This window comes from Lobosporangium transversale, assembly GCF_002105155.1.
Source record: "Lobosporangium transversale strain NRRL 3116 chromosome Unknown BCR41scaffold_70, whole genome shotgun sequence".
NCBI classification, from domain to species: domain Eukaryota; kingdom Fungi; phylum Mortierellomycota; class Mortierellomycetes; order Mortierellales; family Mortierellaceae; genus Lobosporangium; species Lobosporangium transversale.
Genome location: NW_019029048.1, coordinates 64860 through 82038, shown reverse-complemented (window position 1 = coordinate 82038; position 17179 = coordinate 64860). Strand labels below are relative to the sequence as shown.

Sequence of the window (17179 nt, the reverse complement as noted above, 5' to 3'; positions counted from 1 at the left end):
GATTGAAGCTACCAAAAAAGACATTCTGGATAGCGCGACTATATCCCCCATGGAGCATTCATCGCGTTATTATTTTTATCTCTTGTTTCGTTTATAGTGGGAGTGAGTGTGCATGGAAATAAAAATAAAAAAATAACAAGGGGCGTGACTTATTTATTAGATAGCAATATATAGTAAGCATTTAGGCATTTAATATAGGTGCTGCTTAGACCTTGCGTTCGAGATCGCCTTTGACTTCGTTGGCATGACCGCGAGCCTCCATCGATGTGTTGCCTGTCAGTGATCCAACAGTCTGTTGGACCTTGCCTTGGGCTGTGTGGCCTGCTCCCTCAGCATGTGTCTTGGCATCGGCTGCAGCTTGACGAGCCTCAGCTCCGGCTCTCTGCTCGGCTCCTGAGGCTGCGAGGCTATTGTTTCCGATAGTCTCTCCGACAGTCTGCTTGGCGCCTCCGATGTACGAGTTGGCAGTGTTAGAGATACGATCAGAGATGTTGTTAGACATGATGAAAAGTCGTGGGTAGTTGGTTTAAGAGTTTCTTTTGCTTTTGGTTGTTGTAGTTGCTTTTGTGGAGTGGGTTGAAGTTGAAGTTTTGCATCAGCGAGGACCATCCTCTTTTTATACCTTTTTTCCTCGACGGACCTGTTCATCAATATCGATGATGATGACAATGACAATGATAACGATGATATTGATGATAGTGGTGATGATGCTGGTGACGATTGTGAGTGTCTTTGGATTATGATTTCGGAAACAATACTTATCATAATGAGATCATTGCATTCAAGTGACATGGTCTCTTGTTGGCATAAATGTATAGCAGTCTAGAATAATGACAATGCATCCCCGATTGTCAGGTGATAATATATATCAAAGATTACAATAGACGTCGGGTTCCCAGGTTTCCCACGTTCTTCTAGCACAGATACTTATTAATTTAGCAAAATCGATTGCTGAGGAATCCAGCAAGAGATCTTGAGTGGGGGACCTCAGAAAGTGTGACAGTTTCACTACTGTGGCTCCCAAAGTATAGTTTGTATCCAAATGTGACGGACAAACGATCAATCAAGCAACTCAGGCACAGTAGAAAATGAGAAGGCGCACGGTTGTCGACATACTGTTCTGTGCCATCCTTTACATCACATCAGACATTCATCACATTAGCATCATTCCTATGGTCGTACACATTCAACACTAAAAAAAAAGTAAAAAAGGTGCAAACTCTCTACGCCACACGCGTTACAACTAAAGTGCAAATTCTGTCTGCAATTGGTCCCTCCTTTGTACAGCATGGCTGCCACTTCTTCCAATACACCTGTCATCACTGCTGTGTCACCTGCCCTTCAAAGACCAAGTCCGATACAGCAACAGCATCGCCGGCAACAACAGCAGAAAGAAAGACACCAGCAGGAACAGCAGCTGCAACCATTACAAAGACAATCATCGCCGTATACCGGAGCCAAGGACAGTGTACATCCCATCTCACCATCACAATCTATTGACCTCAAGACGTCTGTTGCTGTGGCAATTGCTTCAAGACCCACAATGCTAAATCAGAGTCAAGTGCAGGGACAAGAGCTTGGGCAGCAGAAGCAACAGCAGCAAAGTCATATTCCGCACAACCTGAAACTATCATCTCCGCCGCATCAATCCCTTTCTCCCCAACAGAGTGGTCAAGGTTCGAGTATATTGGCTCTACCTCCAAAGGTAAGCAATCGATCAAGAGTGCAAGCCTACAACGAGTCTATGCACTACCTTCAATGTTTATGTCTCCTTTTCAATAAAACCAGTGTGGAATTTGAATGAGCTGTGATCATGAATCATAACTTGGAATTAAGATACGTTTCGGCTGATACAGTTACTTAACCAAGCAGAGAGGGTGAAGAGAAATGATATTTTTCGTTATATGTTAATTAACCGACCATGATTTCTGCTTCATATCCTTTGCACCTGTCAATCAGCTGCAAACAAGTGCTAATGTTAGTCCAAGTCCTAATTTGAGTCCAAGTCTGAGTCCGAGTCCGAGTCCAACACAGTCGCTTCGTTCTAACAATGTTATGACCAGCAAAACGCAGCACGAACAGGCTTCATTAATTCGGCAACAGGGTCGAGGACAAGAGGAGGGGCAGACACTAACACAAAGACATAGGGACGGGAATGGGCATAGATCACCACCAGGGAATGTTCCACGTAGGACGAGCTCTCCTTTAGTCTCGCCTTCATCACCTCTTGCTCAATTGCCACCACTTGCATTTGCACCAAAATCAACTGCAGCCCCCAATACTACCATTAAGTCACTAGCTGACCACTCTACAACAGTCCCCAAACCCCGCCCTATTCCACCAACACTGCCACCTGCAAGAGCACATGGAATTCACGCACGCGCAATACCTCGGCCGCAATCCAACGCACCAAACCCGCCGATGTCGTCTACAATCGTCCCTTCTCCTGTTACTGAAAATGGAGCAACACTGTCTACCGGGAAGCAGGCGCCTCTTTTGCAGTCATCAGGGACTCGCGAGCCAATATACCCTGCTCCAACACTTCAGGCACCCCAGCAGGCTCATCAGCCTAGGCAAAGACAATCAGCATCATCTGTCCGATCCCCTTTGGATTCAAGTGCTCATAATCGTCCTACACCACCACCACCACCACCACCAGCTCGCCATCTGTCTAACGTATCGGTGCCTGATGTGCAAATATCGAAAGTTAGTACAAAAGATAAGATGCTGATAAGTGGGGTTGTTGATGTATGTTCAAACACTAAATCTAATTTAAGCTTGAATCAAAAGGAGAATCTGCTGCACAACTCACTGGATCCAGATCTCGAAGATGATGAGGGCGAAGATGAATATGAGGGTGAGGACGATGAGAGTGAGGATATCAGGAAGGTAGAGAATGAAAAGACAAAGAGGTCGAAACAAAGAAAAGTTAGAAAGAGTTTTGAGAAGCTGGCGAGGCTTTCAATCGAAAAGAGGCGAAAGTCACGTCAACTAAAGCCTCTGACTCCTATATCATCGGCTTCGTTATCACCAGCTGCTGATTCCACTGTAAAAACTGAGACAGTCGTTACACTGCCAAAGAGGCAATCACTGTGGGCGTCATTATTCGGAAACGGTACATATTTTGATGATCTGGGAACTTGGACAAGAATCAACATGTCTTTGTTCATCGAAACAACACACTTACCCCTGGCCGTATCTTTATCAAATGTTTATAGGGAGGACAGAGTCTAGACCGTCGCTTGCGGATTCTCTTGTTAGGGGCAACATATCAACACAATCTTTGGGTTCCCTTGGAAGTCAAAGCAAAGAGCAGTCAGGAAAGGGTACAGGAGGTACAGTATCGCTTAATTCACCAGTCTCACTACGATCTGATGGAAGTCTCTCTGAAGTGTCGACCGAATCAAATCGGCACTCTGAACTTAGTGATTCAGCAGTCCTGCCTGAGCAATTTTCATCTGGTGAATCTGTCAATGAGCCCATAGCTGCTTCCCGTGCTGATACCGACGATGCATCACAGGTAAATATTGTCCGACATGAGCGTTCGCGAACTTTACCTGGTATAATACCCCAGTGGGATGCCAGCATCTTATGGTCCTTGACAAGAGCTCTCAATGCCAAAAAGTCGACTGCCCCACCGCTACAAAGCGACAGCAGCAGTGACAGTGATATCAGTGCAGAGACTGCCACGGAGGGTGAAGATGATTTCGAGAATGACACCAGAGCTTCTGTGGAGACGGATCATGCCAACTCGCAGAAGCCGTCATCATCTAACGCCGACAACGTCTCTGAACAAGCTGCAGGAAATAAAAGTCCAACGGGAGTGTCGGATAATTTGCCATCTTCTCCAAGCATTCCGGCAAAAGCAGCACTGTCCGCTTGGGCCAAGGAAAGGGTTATAGTTGCAGAAGCACAAGTGCAAATTGGGGATGATATGGATGACGACAATCCATTTACAGACTCCCACGCTTTGCCTGGGACACCCTCTGGTCGCTCCAATACCTTCCATGGTCAATTCTCTGCTGTCAGTAGCTCACCGGGATCTTCGCCTTCTTCACTTTCGCCACTTTCTTACCTCACTGGATCAGCAAGCACAGGCTCAAACTGGTCTCTACAAGGATCCCGAAAATCACTCATGAAAATGATCTTCAAATCTAAGAACGAGTCATCATCCGTAGGAGGCATAGAAGTTAGTGGCAGTAGCAGTCCACAACCAAATGTTGAGCAATCTCATCCAAAAGCCGGGGGATCTTCAAGTTCAGCTAGCCCATCGATGGCTAAACAGCCACAAATCGACTTATTTTCAGACTTTGAATCCTCAGTATTGCCGGATATCACATTGGACGTACAAACAAAAGGGATGAAGCGTCGTTCTTATGTCATTCCCGGAGCTTTCCCCGGTCAGGAGCGCTCTTCAGAGGATCATTCATTGGGATCTGGGCCAGAATATGCACTGGCACATGTGCCAATGTATGCTACGTCTGAGAATGAGTTACTGGTTATTCCTAATCCAGAAGAAGTGCAGTATGGTAATAGTAGCGACAATAGTGATTATCATGAAGAGCGAGAAGTGAACCAGTTTTCTGACAGCGATTCAAGTTCTGAGCAGGAGGTGATCAGCACACAACCTGTTAAAGCTTCCTATGAACGAGCCTCTTTTCTTCAAGGACATCTTCCTCGATTCAACACTGACTCTTCACCATCTTTTCATCGTCATCAGTCATTATCGTTGTCACAACAACGAGCTAGCTCAATTGCGTCTGTAGTGAAGGAGCAAGAGGCACCCGTTGACTTTGAGCCTTTGCATATCGAAGTTCACTCTACGGCAACAGTTGTATCAGGGGACTCTGCTCAAGGATCAGTCCACACTAAAGTCCAGAGCACTATGAAAAAAAGATCAAACACAATCAGTACAATCGGACAGGAAAAGGCTTCACCTTCTATTCTGGCCCTGGATCCGACTCCTAACGCCGTAGGAGGATCGCTATCGACCCAAAAGGCGCCTGTCTCATCTATATCATCACCAAAAGCCCAGCCTTCGCTCTCAATCGCGCCTGATACTAAGCAGAAGACGCCCATCCACATACCTAGCATTAGGGATGACAAGGAGGACACCTTGGACAGCCCTATTGACTATTGCAGATACAAGGAAGAAATGGCAGAATGCGGCACAAAGAGCCTACAGTCAAACCAGAGGCATTTGCAGCGACCTACCAACACACATCGTGGGTCTATATCGGATACAGAATCTATAGAAAGCTTACCGTCAGACCAGACCAACGAAGATTCGCCTTTGGTAGTTGAAGTCATCTCTTCAGGATTGCGCACATCCACAGCTAGTGAACGTCCAGTATCCCCATCCATCTTAGCCGCCTCAAAACAAATGCGTACTTCACATATACAAAGCGCCTCAACTTTGACATCTCAGCCACAGATAAAAAGCAATCCCCCGCCTCTTCCTCCGCCACGCAACGCTAGACGACCTCGATCCAAACCTTCTGGCCGACATACCTCTACAGAGAGCATGCACACACCAGTTGACCATCACTCTATTTCCTCAACAACAGGAGGCTCGCCTTTTGAAAGACTTGATAATCATGAGACTTACCTAGTAACATCAACTGGAGAATATCCAAGAGCATTGGGTCCAATGTTTGAGGGCCCAGCAAGGGAGCAAATCATGGAAGAAATGGGCTCTGACCAGGCGCGGACCTTTAATGAAGAAGATTATCTCTACTGCCAGAGTCGACAGGAGCTGCGATCTGGCAATGGCCAGATTAGCCGTGGCCAATCATATGGGCAGCCATATGAGATAGAAAAAAGCACATTTGATCCTTCTCCAGAGTATACGAGAGGTCAACAAGGCCAGTCAGCAATGCAGATCCAATCTCAGCAAAATTTATTGCAGGATGCATGGTTTTCACAATGTAACATCGCTTTAGATCCGGCCAATGACTCTGCTTTGGTGGCAACGTTGCGTGAACAAATTGCCTCCTTGTCGAATGAACGAGACCAATTTTACAATGAAACTTTGCTGTTGCGGCAGAAGCATGAGATGTTGACTAGCCTTGTCAATAACATGGGCGTTGCGGTGGAGACGATTCAACAGCAACAGATCCTTCAGCAGCTACAGCAGCAGCAGCAACAGCAATATCAGTCATTCTCGCAACCAAGTGAAAATTCTGATCTGAACGCTATGTCGAACATGATGATGGCGTCAGGTGATGTGTTGGATGAATCTTTTTACAACAATTACCTTCCTTCGAATGGCCATAATGACTATGGTTTCCCAGACCCACAGCAACATTCCCAAGTGCAGCCGAGGCGTCACCACGATGACACTGCGGTGCATTACATTGAACAGACAGCACAAGCTTTGGATAACGCTCAGCATCTCCAGTTTGAATTTGCGCATCCTCCTTCGCAGATCGAGCACGACCCGTACCCTATTCTACCTCAACAAGAGGAGTCGCAATTTCAGCCTCGACGCAATCATTTCCACGATGCCGATCAATCACAATCTCATCACACTAACAAGTCTCAACAGCGCTCTGCTGAATACCTGATTCAAATGCCACGTAGCTCCGAAGACTCAGTGCTAGGGTCCAGCCAATATCAACAAGATCAGACGACCGACCTGACGCCAAGCCAGGATTTTGGTAGTACTCACAATGCTACCAATACAGCCGACCCTTCGACGTATGGACACGGAAGTAGCTATACAAACCCGCTTGAGAGCCAGCAGGCATGCGATAGCCATCAGTCTCAGCTACCGTCGCTCCAGGGCCCTCCGATGAGCTTTGGGGAAGGATATGATTTAATTCCTACAGGTGATAGCGATAGTCAAGTATTGGTAACGGCATTAACATCAGGTGATCATTTGAATGATCATTTTGCTCATCAACAACATCAGCAAATCGAGGATGAGCAGCAACGAGCAGGATTATCACTGAAGCAGCTGAAGCAACAGCATCAGGGCCATCAGTATCGTCGCTCCATAGATACTCATTATAGCAGCCAAAGTAGCCAGGATGGATACCAATTATTGGACATTATAACTACAAGACCTATGCCGGGAGGAAATATCAATGTTGGCCAAGATTTTGTAGCCCCTTCTAGTTCAAGTGCAGAGTATGCTTATAGTGATAGACAATTGCATGAGTCTGACCATGGAACTGATCATGGATATGGATCGCTCAACCCATATGCCCTCCACTTTACTTCCGCTCGCCCACTGTCGAATCACGAACAGATCCAACACCCTGTGCATCTGCAGCAACCAGAGCTATCACATAATGCAGGATCACATCTGCGACGGCACCACTCTATGCATCATCCACAATCAGTCACACGTCAAGTAGCTAGCCTTGACACTAATCAACCCCAGCATCAGCTCTATCTCCAGCAGCAACTACATTACCAGCAGCAGAATGCTCAGGCAACACACCAACCACGGCCTCCAGTGTGGGCGCCCCAGCACTTGACTCACTCAAATGCATCTACAAGCATGCACCGACGCCAACCCTCTAACCAACAGCGGGATTCGTCTAATTTGACTAATTCGTCAGCAAATACAAGTGCAGGCCTGCTCTTGCTCTCCACTCCAACGTCCTTCATGAATGTTACGGACTCTCCTATGATATCGTCGTCAACCTTATCTGGCGCTTCTGGTGCATCATCTGATCCATTGTCAGTGCTTTCTAATGTCGTACAACAAGAGAAAGTTCGGGTGGGTGAGAAGACATCTGCACAGAATGGGGCAGCGGGCTGGTCAGAACGCCCGTTTTCGCCCATTTTGTCCAACACTATAGAGACCCGTGACTCCGCAACCGCAGTCGGCAATAACAATACCGATAACCAACACATGAGTAGTTTCACAGCAGCCGTGATGGCTATTGAAACCACAAATGAGGCACAAAATACAAATGCAACCAGATCACGAGTGCTAACAAAGGAGGAGACGGACAAAATCCGACAACAGTTTGATAGCTACCTTGCAGACCCCAAGCGCAAGAACAGACAGATAGAGGTGGATACGGAGTCTAAAGTATTGTTACAGGAACATGAGCATGAGCATGAGCATGAGCATGGGCTGGTTCGATATAATGAACGTAATCGAGGATACGAACCATCAGCAGATACGGCCTCTAATTCTGAATCGGATGCTGATCATACGGATAATTACAACCACAAGGACTATAGCCGAAAACAATTTGTGACTACTCGTCTCATGGAGCTCACACTGACTTCAGGATCCAGCTCGCTGAGCCGAAGTAAGACTATCGCCAGCACAGGTGTGAGCACTCGAGGAGCACGAGGGCATTCACATCGTGCTTCTGGTCAGTTCAGCCTTCAAAGTAGTGGGAGTAATGCTTTATTTACTAATGGCAATGGCAATGGCGATATAAATCAGCAAGCGACCTCGCAGTTGGCAAAAGATACTCTTGTTCGACATAACTCGAGTTCAGGAAGCCTGCGTTCTGTACCTAGGCATAATGAGCAAAGGCGGTCCGAGTCTTTACGTCCCGAACTTGGAAGCGGCTCCCATAAGGTAGACAACAACGATAGTAATGAAGAGAGAACAGCTCTTCACGTACGGACAACTGGACATGTAGAAGATCATAGGCTAAGGCCAGGTACTACACTCGATAAAGGAAGTAGTACGACGAAATTAGTTGCTCTGGCTACCCAATACCCGCTACCACCGCCACCAGCACTAGCATCAGCATTGTCACATACGCCTGTTCAAAACCAGGGTGGTCAAAACCAGAACCAGCAACAACTGTCTAGTCGCAAGCTAATAGCGCCGCTACGGCCGTCAGCGAGCTACAAGGTTCCTGTTGATTCCCCTATACCACTTCCATCGTCTTCGACGTCCTCCATGTCGTCGTTGAATCTGTTGACATCAAGCTCAAAGACAGTCTTGGATGAAGAAGGCGGAGATTTTGGGCTCCAGGCACAGCCTCGGCGGTACAATAGTGTGAAGTTGGGCATGACGGGGGTTACAGGAGTCACTCGACGAGCCATTGGACGTCCTGTGGAACGAGGCCATGGTATCGAACGTGGTCCTGAGGATTGTGTGTAGATTATAAGAGAGATATATAAATATATGCCTTTGTGATGTCAAGAAATAAATGGTTTAGACTTTCTTTAAGAGAGATGATATCTGAGGAATGTGTATAACGCTATCTTTATTTCATTTAGATACATTAAAGCGCAGGTTCCGTATGGGGATTGTGGACGACAGGCTTGTCCCAATTTGCTGGTATATCGCGTGCAGAAAACACTGATGACATGGTGGCACTGATAGGGGTATGTGGGCTTCTAATTGGGACGCTGCTTAAAACCTCACTGACTAAGGCATGTGGATTGTTCATAGGGACATTATTGGTAGATGGTCGAGAGCGTGTTGGAATAGAGGGTGGTGACTGAGAGGTATTATGATTACTATTATCGATATCGTTGTTTATATTATTATTATGTGCGCCACTATTACATTGTCCAGTCATGTTGTGTTGCTGCTCTTCAGTACCGGCTGTAGAAGTAACGAAGTTGGGCCGAGGATGGGCTGTGAACTTGAATTGCTGCTGCATCTGTGCTTGCAGTAGAGGATCAGCGAGGACAGTTGTGGTGATCGGAGCGGACGAATACATAGAGAAGGGTTGACTAGTTATATGAGTGCTCATCGGTGTCGACACAGGCGTGCTGATAGTCATGGTATTGATTGCGGAACTTCTAAGAGGATCATCATATAATGAGTTGTAAGGTCGTTTCTGCAGGTCGGAGGGTGTTTCAGCGATATATTTTGCGTTATCCAGTCCTGTTGAATCTTTTTTCCTTTTTTCTTCTTTTTCTCCTCTTCGCTTCAACACGACTCGACGATAATAGCCGAAATAAAATGCGATTGTAAGCGCCACCCCCAATGCGGCAACAATCCCGACAATAAGTCCTACAGGAGTCGATGATGAAGAATTAGGTGGACCATTGGCTGGTAAGGTTTTATTACTAGCAGCCTCCGTAACATTGACTTGAAAATCCCATCTTTGCCAGAGTCCAGCGGCACCTCCACTCAAGTTCAAGGTCCTAAGCGTGGCTGTGCGGTTAGCATTATTATTTCCGCCCTCAAACTTGGTCTGGACAAGAGCAAACGCAAGTTCCAAGTTTTGACCTCCAACGGGTAAAAAGATTTCGATCGGGTCTTCAGGCGGATTTGTTATATCGCGAGGAAGATCCATGCGACTGGCGGAGTTTAGATCAAAAGAGCCCACACGGCTTAAAGTGTTGTTGCATATGATGAAGTATGAATTGGCAAAAATGCCAGAACGGCCGTTCTCATTAAAACAGTTATTCATTACCGAGACATCATAGGGTTGTTGAGGCGTTTGTTGAGTCATGTTTGGGAAGTTGAATGGGACTTTAAGTAGATTGAGGTTGACTACATCGGGAGAAGATGTTTGGTTCCCGGACAGAAAGTAGAGATAATTATTAAGATAGTTCACATTATATAATGTCCCGTATCTGCTGGCATCCTACATTCAAAGAAAGAAGAAGAGAATGATCAATAAACCGTGAGTATATATAAAAAAAAAAAAAAGCTAAAAGTCAAAGAAAATAAAGCGATATAATGTCTATAGCAAATATAACTAAGTTGAAGACTAATTAATACTTACGAACGACCAGCTCTGTGCTGTCGCCGTTGTCATTTGCAAATTTTCATCCAAGTATCCAAATTGAACTATACTGGGACTAGAACCCCGGTATGCATGGACAGGAGTCTTATTTGCCAGGAACAGAGTTGAAAAAGAAGATTTTTGCGGCCATGTGTATGCTGAATTGAAATCAATCGTTTTCCACCCACCATCTCCCGTAGAGCTGTTGTTAGGATTAGGATGAGATTTGCTATACTGAACACCCCCGAGTCCAGGTGTTTGTGATGGTGCTTTGACGACTTTGGAACCAATGTATGTGAAAACACCCTACCAACAAAAAAAAAAAAAAAAAAAAAAAAAAAATTAATAACCATCTTTTTAATAATGACAGTTTTGTATTAAAAAGCAGTTCTTTTTTTTACATCAGTGTCTACTGAGCATAAATTATCGTCCTGTGACTGGGATATATCGTAAATAGCCGAGACTCGAACTTTGGAAACAATTGTCCAAGAATAAGATGCAAGAGTGGGTGGTCTCTGGTTGGACTGGACGAGGAAGAGCAACTTGTCATCCCCTGCATCAGCCCCTTCGGTAGCCAGACCATATACTGAAATTCCATTGTAAGCCGCACAAAGGAGTTTGAATTGATGGGTAGTCATGACATGTATGAGGTTTTATAAGTAATAAAGGCTATATTAAATTAAAGACAGTTATGTTTATTAAAGGTGATGAGAGAGAGGGTGGGAATGAGGGTGGGAATGAGGGTGGGAATGAGGATGGGAATGAGGATGAGAAGAGAGTGGCAACGAGGAGAAAGAGAGAGATAGAAAGAGAGCCAAAGCGTAGTGCTCTCGCCACTGGAATGCACGGCATGCATTTTACTAAGATTGCCTTTAATAAGTCTAATGTGAATATATTGGGCGGTGCAGGATAACTTTAACTCAACCAGAGCGACAAAGCGGCGTCCTCCAACGGAGACATGAACATATTCAGGGTAATTAGCATTTACCGATTATCAGATGAAAACTATTTACAATTCACACAACAGCCTTTGGGTAAGGCAAGATCGACCAACTATCCATGCACTGCTTATGGATTGATTTCAAAAATGAATCATATTATGTAGTATACAGCAACTTTCTTTATTAATGGATGCTAAAGGAGAGCTTTCAGAAAGATACAGGAAAAAGAAAAAATGGAAAAATGGAAAAACGGATACTAAGTGGATAACAAGGAATATAATGCAATGCAAATAAGATGCAAATAAGTGAATGAAAAAAAAAAAAGAACAAAAAGGCGTTAAGGTGTTGGATACTATTTCCTCCTAAGTATGCCTTCTCGTTCCTGTTTCCTGCTACCTCTGCTTGAGGATCCTGTTACTGTTGCCGTTGCCGACGACAGTACCTTCGAGCACGGAATCGGTCTCGGGCTGGGTCATGTACGAGCGCATGCGTTCCATCTCCGCCTGACTGTTGGCTTCCAGATTGAGTGGTTTCATGACCTTAATCTTGATCTTCTTGTACACCTCTGCGAATATAATGAAGATTACCAGCGACACCAAAACAAGTCCCCATTCGTACGAGATGGCTGAGTGCTTGAACACATTTCGGTTAAAACCGGGGATGTACAACACCGGGAAGACCAAGAGGGCACCGATTACAATACTGAGCCAGAGCATCTTGTTATGCTTCAAGGTCATAAGGTTCTTAATGCTCCATCCAGTCTCACGCAAAGCACGGCAGTTGACAGCGTGCGCAAGGATCAAAAGCGTCATGCATGCATAAGACGTAGCACGGGCACGGAACACACCTTCGCATGAGTCGGACCAACGCGAATTACAACCAGTTCCACGTTCGCCATTGTTAAATCCAAACACTACAATCGAAAATGAGGCAAACGAAAGAGCCCCCATCACCAATCCATACACAAATGTATCCATAACGACCTCAAACGAGAAGAGACCCTGCTTAGCCGAACGGGGAGGCTCGCGCATATTAGACTCACTTGGGGGTTCAAGACCGAGACCCATAGCAGGGGGTGAAGAAGTGATCATGTTCAAAAATAGAATTTCGACAGGGCTCATAGGGAAGACGGCATTGCCTTCTCTGTCCTTGAAAGCAAGACCAATAATCAAGACAACAATCTCAGCGACATTAGCAGACTATTAAAAAAAATAAAATAAAATAAAAATAAAAAATGTTAAGAATCATGTGTGTCAAAACTTGTATGCTATTCAATAGTTCAATTGTTAGGAAAAGATCCCAACATACCATTAAGTGTTGCACAAACTTTTGGATGTTTGCAAACATGCGGCGACCCTCGGCAACAGCCTTGACAATTGTTGCAAAGTTGTCGTCTGTTAATACAATATCCGAGGCTTGTTTAGCAACATCCGAGCCAGACTGGCCCATGGCAATACCAACATTGGCGGCTTTAAGTGAAGGGGAGTCGTTGACACCATCTCCAGTCATTGCAGCAAACAAATTACGCCGATGAAGCGCAGCAATCATTTTGACTTTGGTGTTGGGCGAGCAACGGGCAACGACACGAGGCAGCTCTGGCAATTTGTCAATATCCTCGTCCGACATAGCATCGAACTGAGCTGCAGTCATAATCAAAGGATTATTAACAATAGGGACATCTTCAGGGATAATGGCGACCTCTTTGGCAATCGCTGCTGCGGTCGAAGGGTGATCTCCCGTCAACATGTGGACACGAACTCCAGCCTCATAACACTGAAGCACAGCAGGGCGAGATTCCGCACGAGGCGGATCATAAATGCCGACCAAGCCAAGGAAAGTCATGTTGGACTCCACTTCATCACGCTCCAGCCCATGTACCAGATCAACACCAGGAACGGCTTCAAACTTACGATAGGCCAAAGTTAAAACTCGGAGGCCTTTCTCTGCCAAGGTGTCCATATTGTCAAAAACCATTTTCTCAAATCGAGCGCGATCGCCACCCTTTTCTTCCTCAAGCCTATGCTCAACATTACCCTCGCGCCAGGAGGTGCAAGATCCAATCACACGCTCGGTAGCGCCCTTCATGAAGATGTAGTGATCACCGGGTGAATCGGCTGTAGGAGGTGCCTGGAAGAGAACAGACATGCGTTTAACACTAGAGTCAAAAGGGAATTCGCACACCAGTTTGAATCCTTTCTCGACAAGGTCAGGCTTGGACAAACCAGCTTTATGAGCCAAGACCTGAAGAGCAATCTCAGTGGGATCACCGATAGCTGTCCATTCGCCATGCACCTCAGGATGATTTGTACGACGGATTTCTGCCATGTTGCAGAGAGAAGCGGCTTGGATAAGGCGGGTATAATGATCAGAGCCGGCGCCTACAGGGACAAGCTCCTCGTTGGTTTGAGATGCGTCCTGGATCAATCTAACTTGACGATAGATTTCGCCCTCAGGGGAAAAGCCTGTTCCTGTAATTCTATGGAAGCCCTCGCCAGGGATCCACATACGGACAGCAACCATTTTAGACTGAGTTAATGTTCCGGTCTAGAGAGAAAAATAGCATAATAAATAGTTGTTAAGATTGATGGTTCAAAAAAAAACAAAAAAAAAAAACAAAAAAAGTGATGCTTAATGACTACATACCTTGTCAGAGCAGATGTTGGTGACAGCACCTAAACTTTCCAAACTAGAAAGACGACGGACAATGGCCTTGAAGCCGGCCATGCGGCTTACACCGAAAGCCATAGTCAGCGTAACGACAGCAACTAGGCCTTCAGGAATGATGGCAATAGATACAGAGATGGCGTAGATGGCCGCTTCGCTCGAATACTTGAACTTATGGACGCCGAACACAATGATCACCAAAATAATAGCCGCCAGGAAGACAAAGTAGGCCATCTTATTTAAACGTTTCTGTAATGGGGTCTGCTCGTTACTATCAACGCTCATAAGCGAAGTCGCAATTTGCCCAATCTGCGTCTTCATTCCGGTGTTAGTCACGATGCCCTTAGCACGGCCTTTGACAACTGTGGTTGAAGCAAAAACCATGTTCACACGATCGCCGAGAGCTTCATCTTCCTTCTCGATCAGCGACAGATTCTTTTGTACCGGCAGAGACTCTCCAGTCAACAAGGCTTCATCAGTCTCGAGGTTAAAGACCTCGAACAGACGGCAATCAGCACCAATAACATCTCCATCTTCAAATATCATAATATCACCAGGGACTGCCTGATTGTTGGGAATAGTGATACGGGTTTCATCACGGATGACCTGAGCTGTAGGTGAGGACATGTTACGAAGAGCCTCCATTGTCTGTTCAGCATTAAACTCTTGCCAGAATCCGATAGCAGCATTCATGACGATGATGAATAGGATTACACCTCCTTCGGCAAAATCCTTCGTTGCAAATGCCAGGATCTGTTACAATGACGACATTAAAGATATTTGTTAAGGCAGCGAACTAAGGACAAGCTAGATGAGTGTTCATGTAATGTGAAATTCATATTGCTGTCACTTACCGATGCAATCGTGAGAACAGCGACGAGAACATTAGCAACCTGGCGCAGAAGCACCTTGTACCACTTGACACCACCATTGCCTTCTAGCTCATTGGCCCCATAGGTTTTGAGACGAGCATCAGCCTCTTCAGAGGAAAGACCTTCGACAACGGAGGTCTTGAGGTGAGCAGCGACCTTGTCGACTGTATAGGTGTGATAGGGAGTCTCGGGTTCGAGATTGACTGTTTTCTTCTTACCCATACCTTTGGCAAGAATACAACCTTTGTAAATTTAATTCACAAAAAAGTTGAATATGAGGATGTGGAAATATGTATGCAGTGAAATGGAAATGAAGGAAAGAGGAAATACGCGAAGGTCGACAGATTTGCTTAGTCTGTATGATAAAGGGAGAAGGTGGATCAGACAGAATGGCAAGAAAGAGAGAAAAGAAAGAAGAATAGAAAAACGTGCTTATATGCAAAAAAAAAAAAAAAAAAAGAACGAATCGTTTGTAATACACTAAAGCATTTCAATCAGATATATTTTATTTTTTAAATTATAAGCCATTTCTAATCACACAATCCGTTCATCGTGTTTAACTTTGCATCGCTCAACAATGCAACTCCTTGATCTGTTTGTAGACTTCTCTGGAAAAAGCAAGCTTCTTTCGGCCCTCCATTTTAACATTATCCATCCTTGGCATGATAGATGTTGGTAGTGTTTTGATCAGGGTGGTTTTTTTTGTCATACTAAAAGTACAATGCCAACTGCTTCGCAGCCTTTTCTTTTTTTTTGCCCTTTTGTTTTATTAAAAGAAGGGAGTGACGAACTCCATTCATTCAAGATCTCGGTCCTACATTCCACCAATACATTTGTTACTTCACAACTCCATCGACACCTTTTTTTTTTTTTCTATTTCTCGCGCCTCGAAAAGTATGTATGTTTAGCTTTGATACAGCTACTCTTTCATCTAGACTGTACCGTCACTCTTAAGAACCGAAATAACCAACCAATGCATGATTATCCATGTATCGCCAATTTTATTTGGTCACGATACCTTATATTTTTAATCTAAAAACGATGATTGAATTGTTCTGGTGGCATCTCACTACGTGACGGACTTGCAACAATACTCGTAACAAGCGAGCTAATTGGCTGCCAATACACTCGAAAGTATTCAAAAAATATAAGGTATCGCGACCAAATGAAACGGGCTATATATACTAGTCAACTTTTTGTTTTTAAAAGCTTGAAATCTTGCATCAGCCCACTGCAAATAAGAGCAGATGTAATTTCTAGATATGAAAACCATTTCCGCGCTCTATTTAATGAAAGCTTTTATCGTGCACTGTCAATGGTACCTCCTTGCTTGACAAGAGACCAACCTTTGATCAAACAAACAAACAAAAAAAGAGAAAATGGGAGAAACAGAGGACAGCAGGATCAAAGCAACACTTTTTTTTTTCCTTCCAAATCAAAGCTGTTGTAAAAAAAATAGTATTGTATACTAACATGATCTTCAGGTAAAAAACACAGTTGTATATACAATGTCGGTTCCTTTTTTTTCCATTTTTTGTTTTTTATTCTTCCGCTCACTGACTTGTTTTCTAAACAGAAGATTAAGGAGCAAATGCGGACGGCACAGGTCATGGTGGGAAGAAAAATGAGCGAAAGGATTTGTTTATAGTTGTGCGTTTTAAGGTTTAAATAAGGCAAGTTTTCGATTGAATTAGCGTATAGGAGAGACAATAAGCCAGTAACTCGGTAAGAGGTACACACCTGCCTAACTGAGTAAAGCAACCAGCCCTCCAAAGTAAGGCTTGTACGTGACTCTACCGGGCCCACCACTGTATACTGTACATAATCTAAAATATTCAAAATTGATTTGATTCACTGGAGTATAACCACATCACCTAAACATAAAACCTTGAGTTCAACAGAGATCGACATCAACTTGTACTCTCGTTGTCTATTCAATATACACCATAGAATCATGGAAAATATATATGCATCTTCAAAGATGTACATTATGATAACGAACCATTGTAAATTCCCGGTCCCTCTTCTCGAT

General features: G+C 44.7%; 4 protein-coding genes across 4 annotated transcripts; 1 reads left to right on the top strand and 3 right to left on the bottom strand.

The window, feature by feature from the left end:
* Positions 1-8: 8 nt before the first annotated feature.
* BCR41DRAFT_401875 (hypothetical protein) lies at positions 9-502 on the bottom strand (the record flags this gene model as incomplete). Its single annotated transcript, XM_022029255.1, has 2 exons — positions 9-38; positions 212-502. 2 exons carry the CDS (start codon positions 500-502, stop codon positions 9-11), a joined length of 321 nt encoding a protein of 106 aa, XP_021875772.1.
* Positions 503-1288: 786 nt separating this feature from the next.
* On the top strand, positions 1289-9085 carry BCR41DRAFT_375550 (hypothetical protein; the record flags this gene model as incomplete). Its single annotated transcript, XM_022026966.1, has 5 exons — positions 1289-1676; positions 2210-2857; positions 3219-3520; positions 3575-6070; positions 6365-9085. The coding sequence occupies 5 exons, from the start codon at positions 1289-1291 to the stop codon at positions 9083-9085; spliced, it is 6555 nt and encodes a 2184-aa protein (XP_021875771.1).
* Positions 9086-9148: 63 nt separating this feature from the next.
* BCR41DRAFT_390532 (hypothetical protein) lies at positions 9149-11484 on the bottom strand. The gene is made up of 3 exons (XM_022028235.1): positions 11072-11484; positions 10671-10976; positions 9149-10529 (listed from the first exon to the last, which is right to left on the bottom strand). Exons 1-3 carry the CDS (start codon positions 11306-11308, stop codon positions 9210-9212), a joined length of 1863 nt encoding a protein of 620 aa, XP_021875770.1. The 5' UTR covers positions 11309-11484; the 3' UTR covers positions 9149-9209.
* A 379-nt stretch (positions 11485-11863) lies between these two features.
* On the bottom strand, positions 11864-15576 carry BCR41DRAFT_364239 (hypothetical protein). The gene is made up of 4 exons (XM_022026013.1): positions 15130-15576; positions 14255-15028; positions 12920-14155; positions 11864-12810 (listed from the first exon to the last, which is right to left on the bottom strand). The coding sequence occupies exons 1-4, from the start codon at positions 15367-15369 to the stop codon at positions 12004-12006; spliced, it is 3057 nt and encodes a 1018-aa protein (XP_021875769.1). The 5' UTR covers positions 15370-15576; the 3' UTR covers positions 11864-12003.
* Between the last annotated feature and the right edge of the window lie 1603 nt (positions 15577-17179).

Coding starts and splice junctions, on each gene's coding strand:
- BCR41DRAFT_390532 (XM_022028235.1), bottom strand. CDS start 11,308: ATGACTACCCATCAATTCAAACTCCTTTGTGCGGCTTACAATGGAATT. Junction 10,977..11,071: donor TATGCTCAGTAGACACTGAT/GTAAAAAAAAGA, acceptor TTTTGTTGGTAG/GGTGTTTTCACATACATTGG. Junction 10,530..10,670: donor CAGCACAGAGCTGGTCGTTC/GTAAGTATTAAT, acceptor CTTTGAATGTAG/GATGCCAGCAGATACGGGAC.
- BCR41DRAFT_364239 (XM_022026013.1), bottom strand. CDS start 15,369: ATGGGTAAGAAGAAAACAGTCAATCTCGAACCCGAGACTCCCTATCAC. Junction 15,029..15,129: donor CTGTTCTCACGATTGCATCG/GTAAGTGACAGC, acceptor TCATTGTAACAG/ATCCTGGCATTTGCAACGAA. Junction 14,156..14,254: donor CCAACATCTGCTCTGACAAG/GTATGTAGTCAT, acceptor TTTTCTCTCTAG/ACCGGAACATTAACTCAGTC.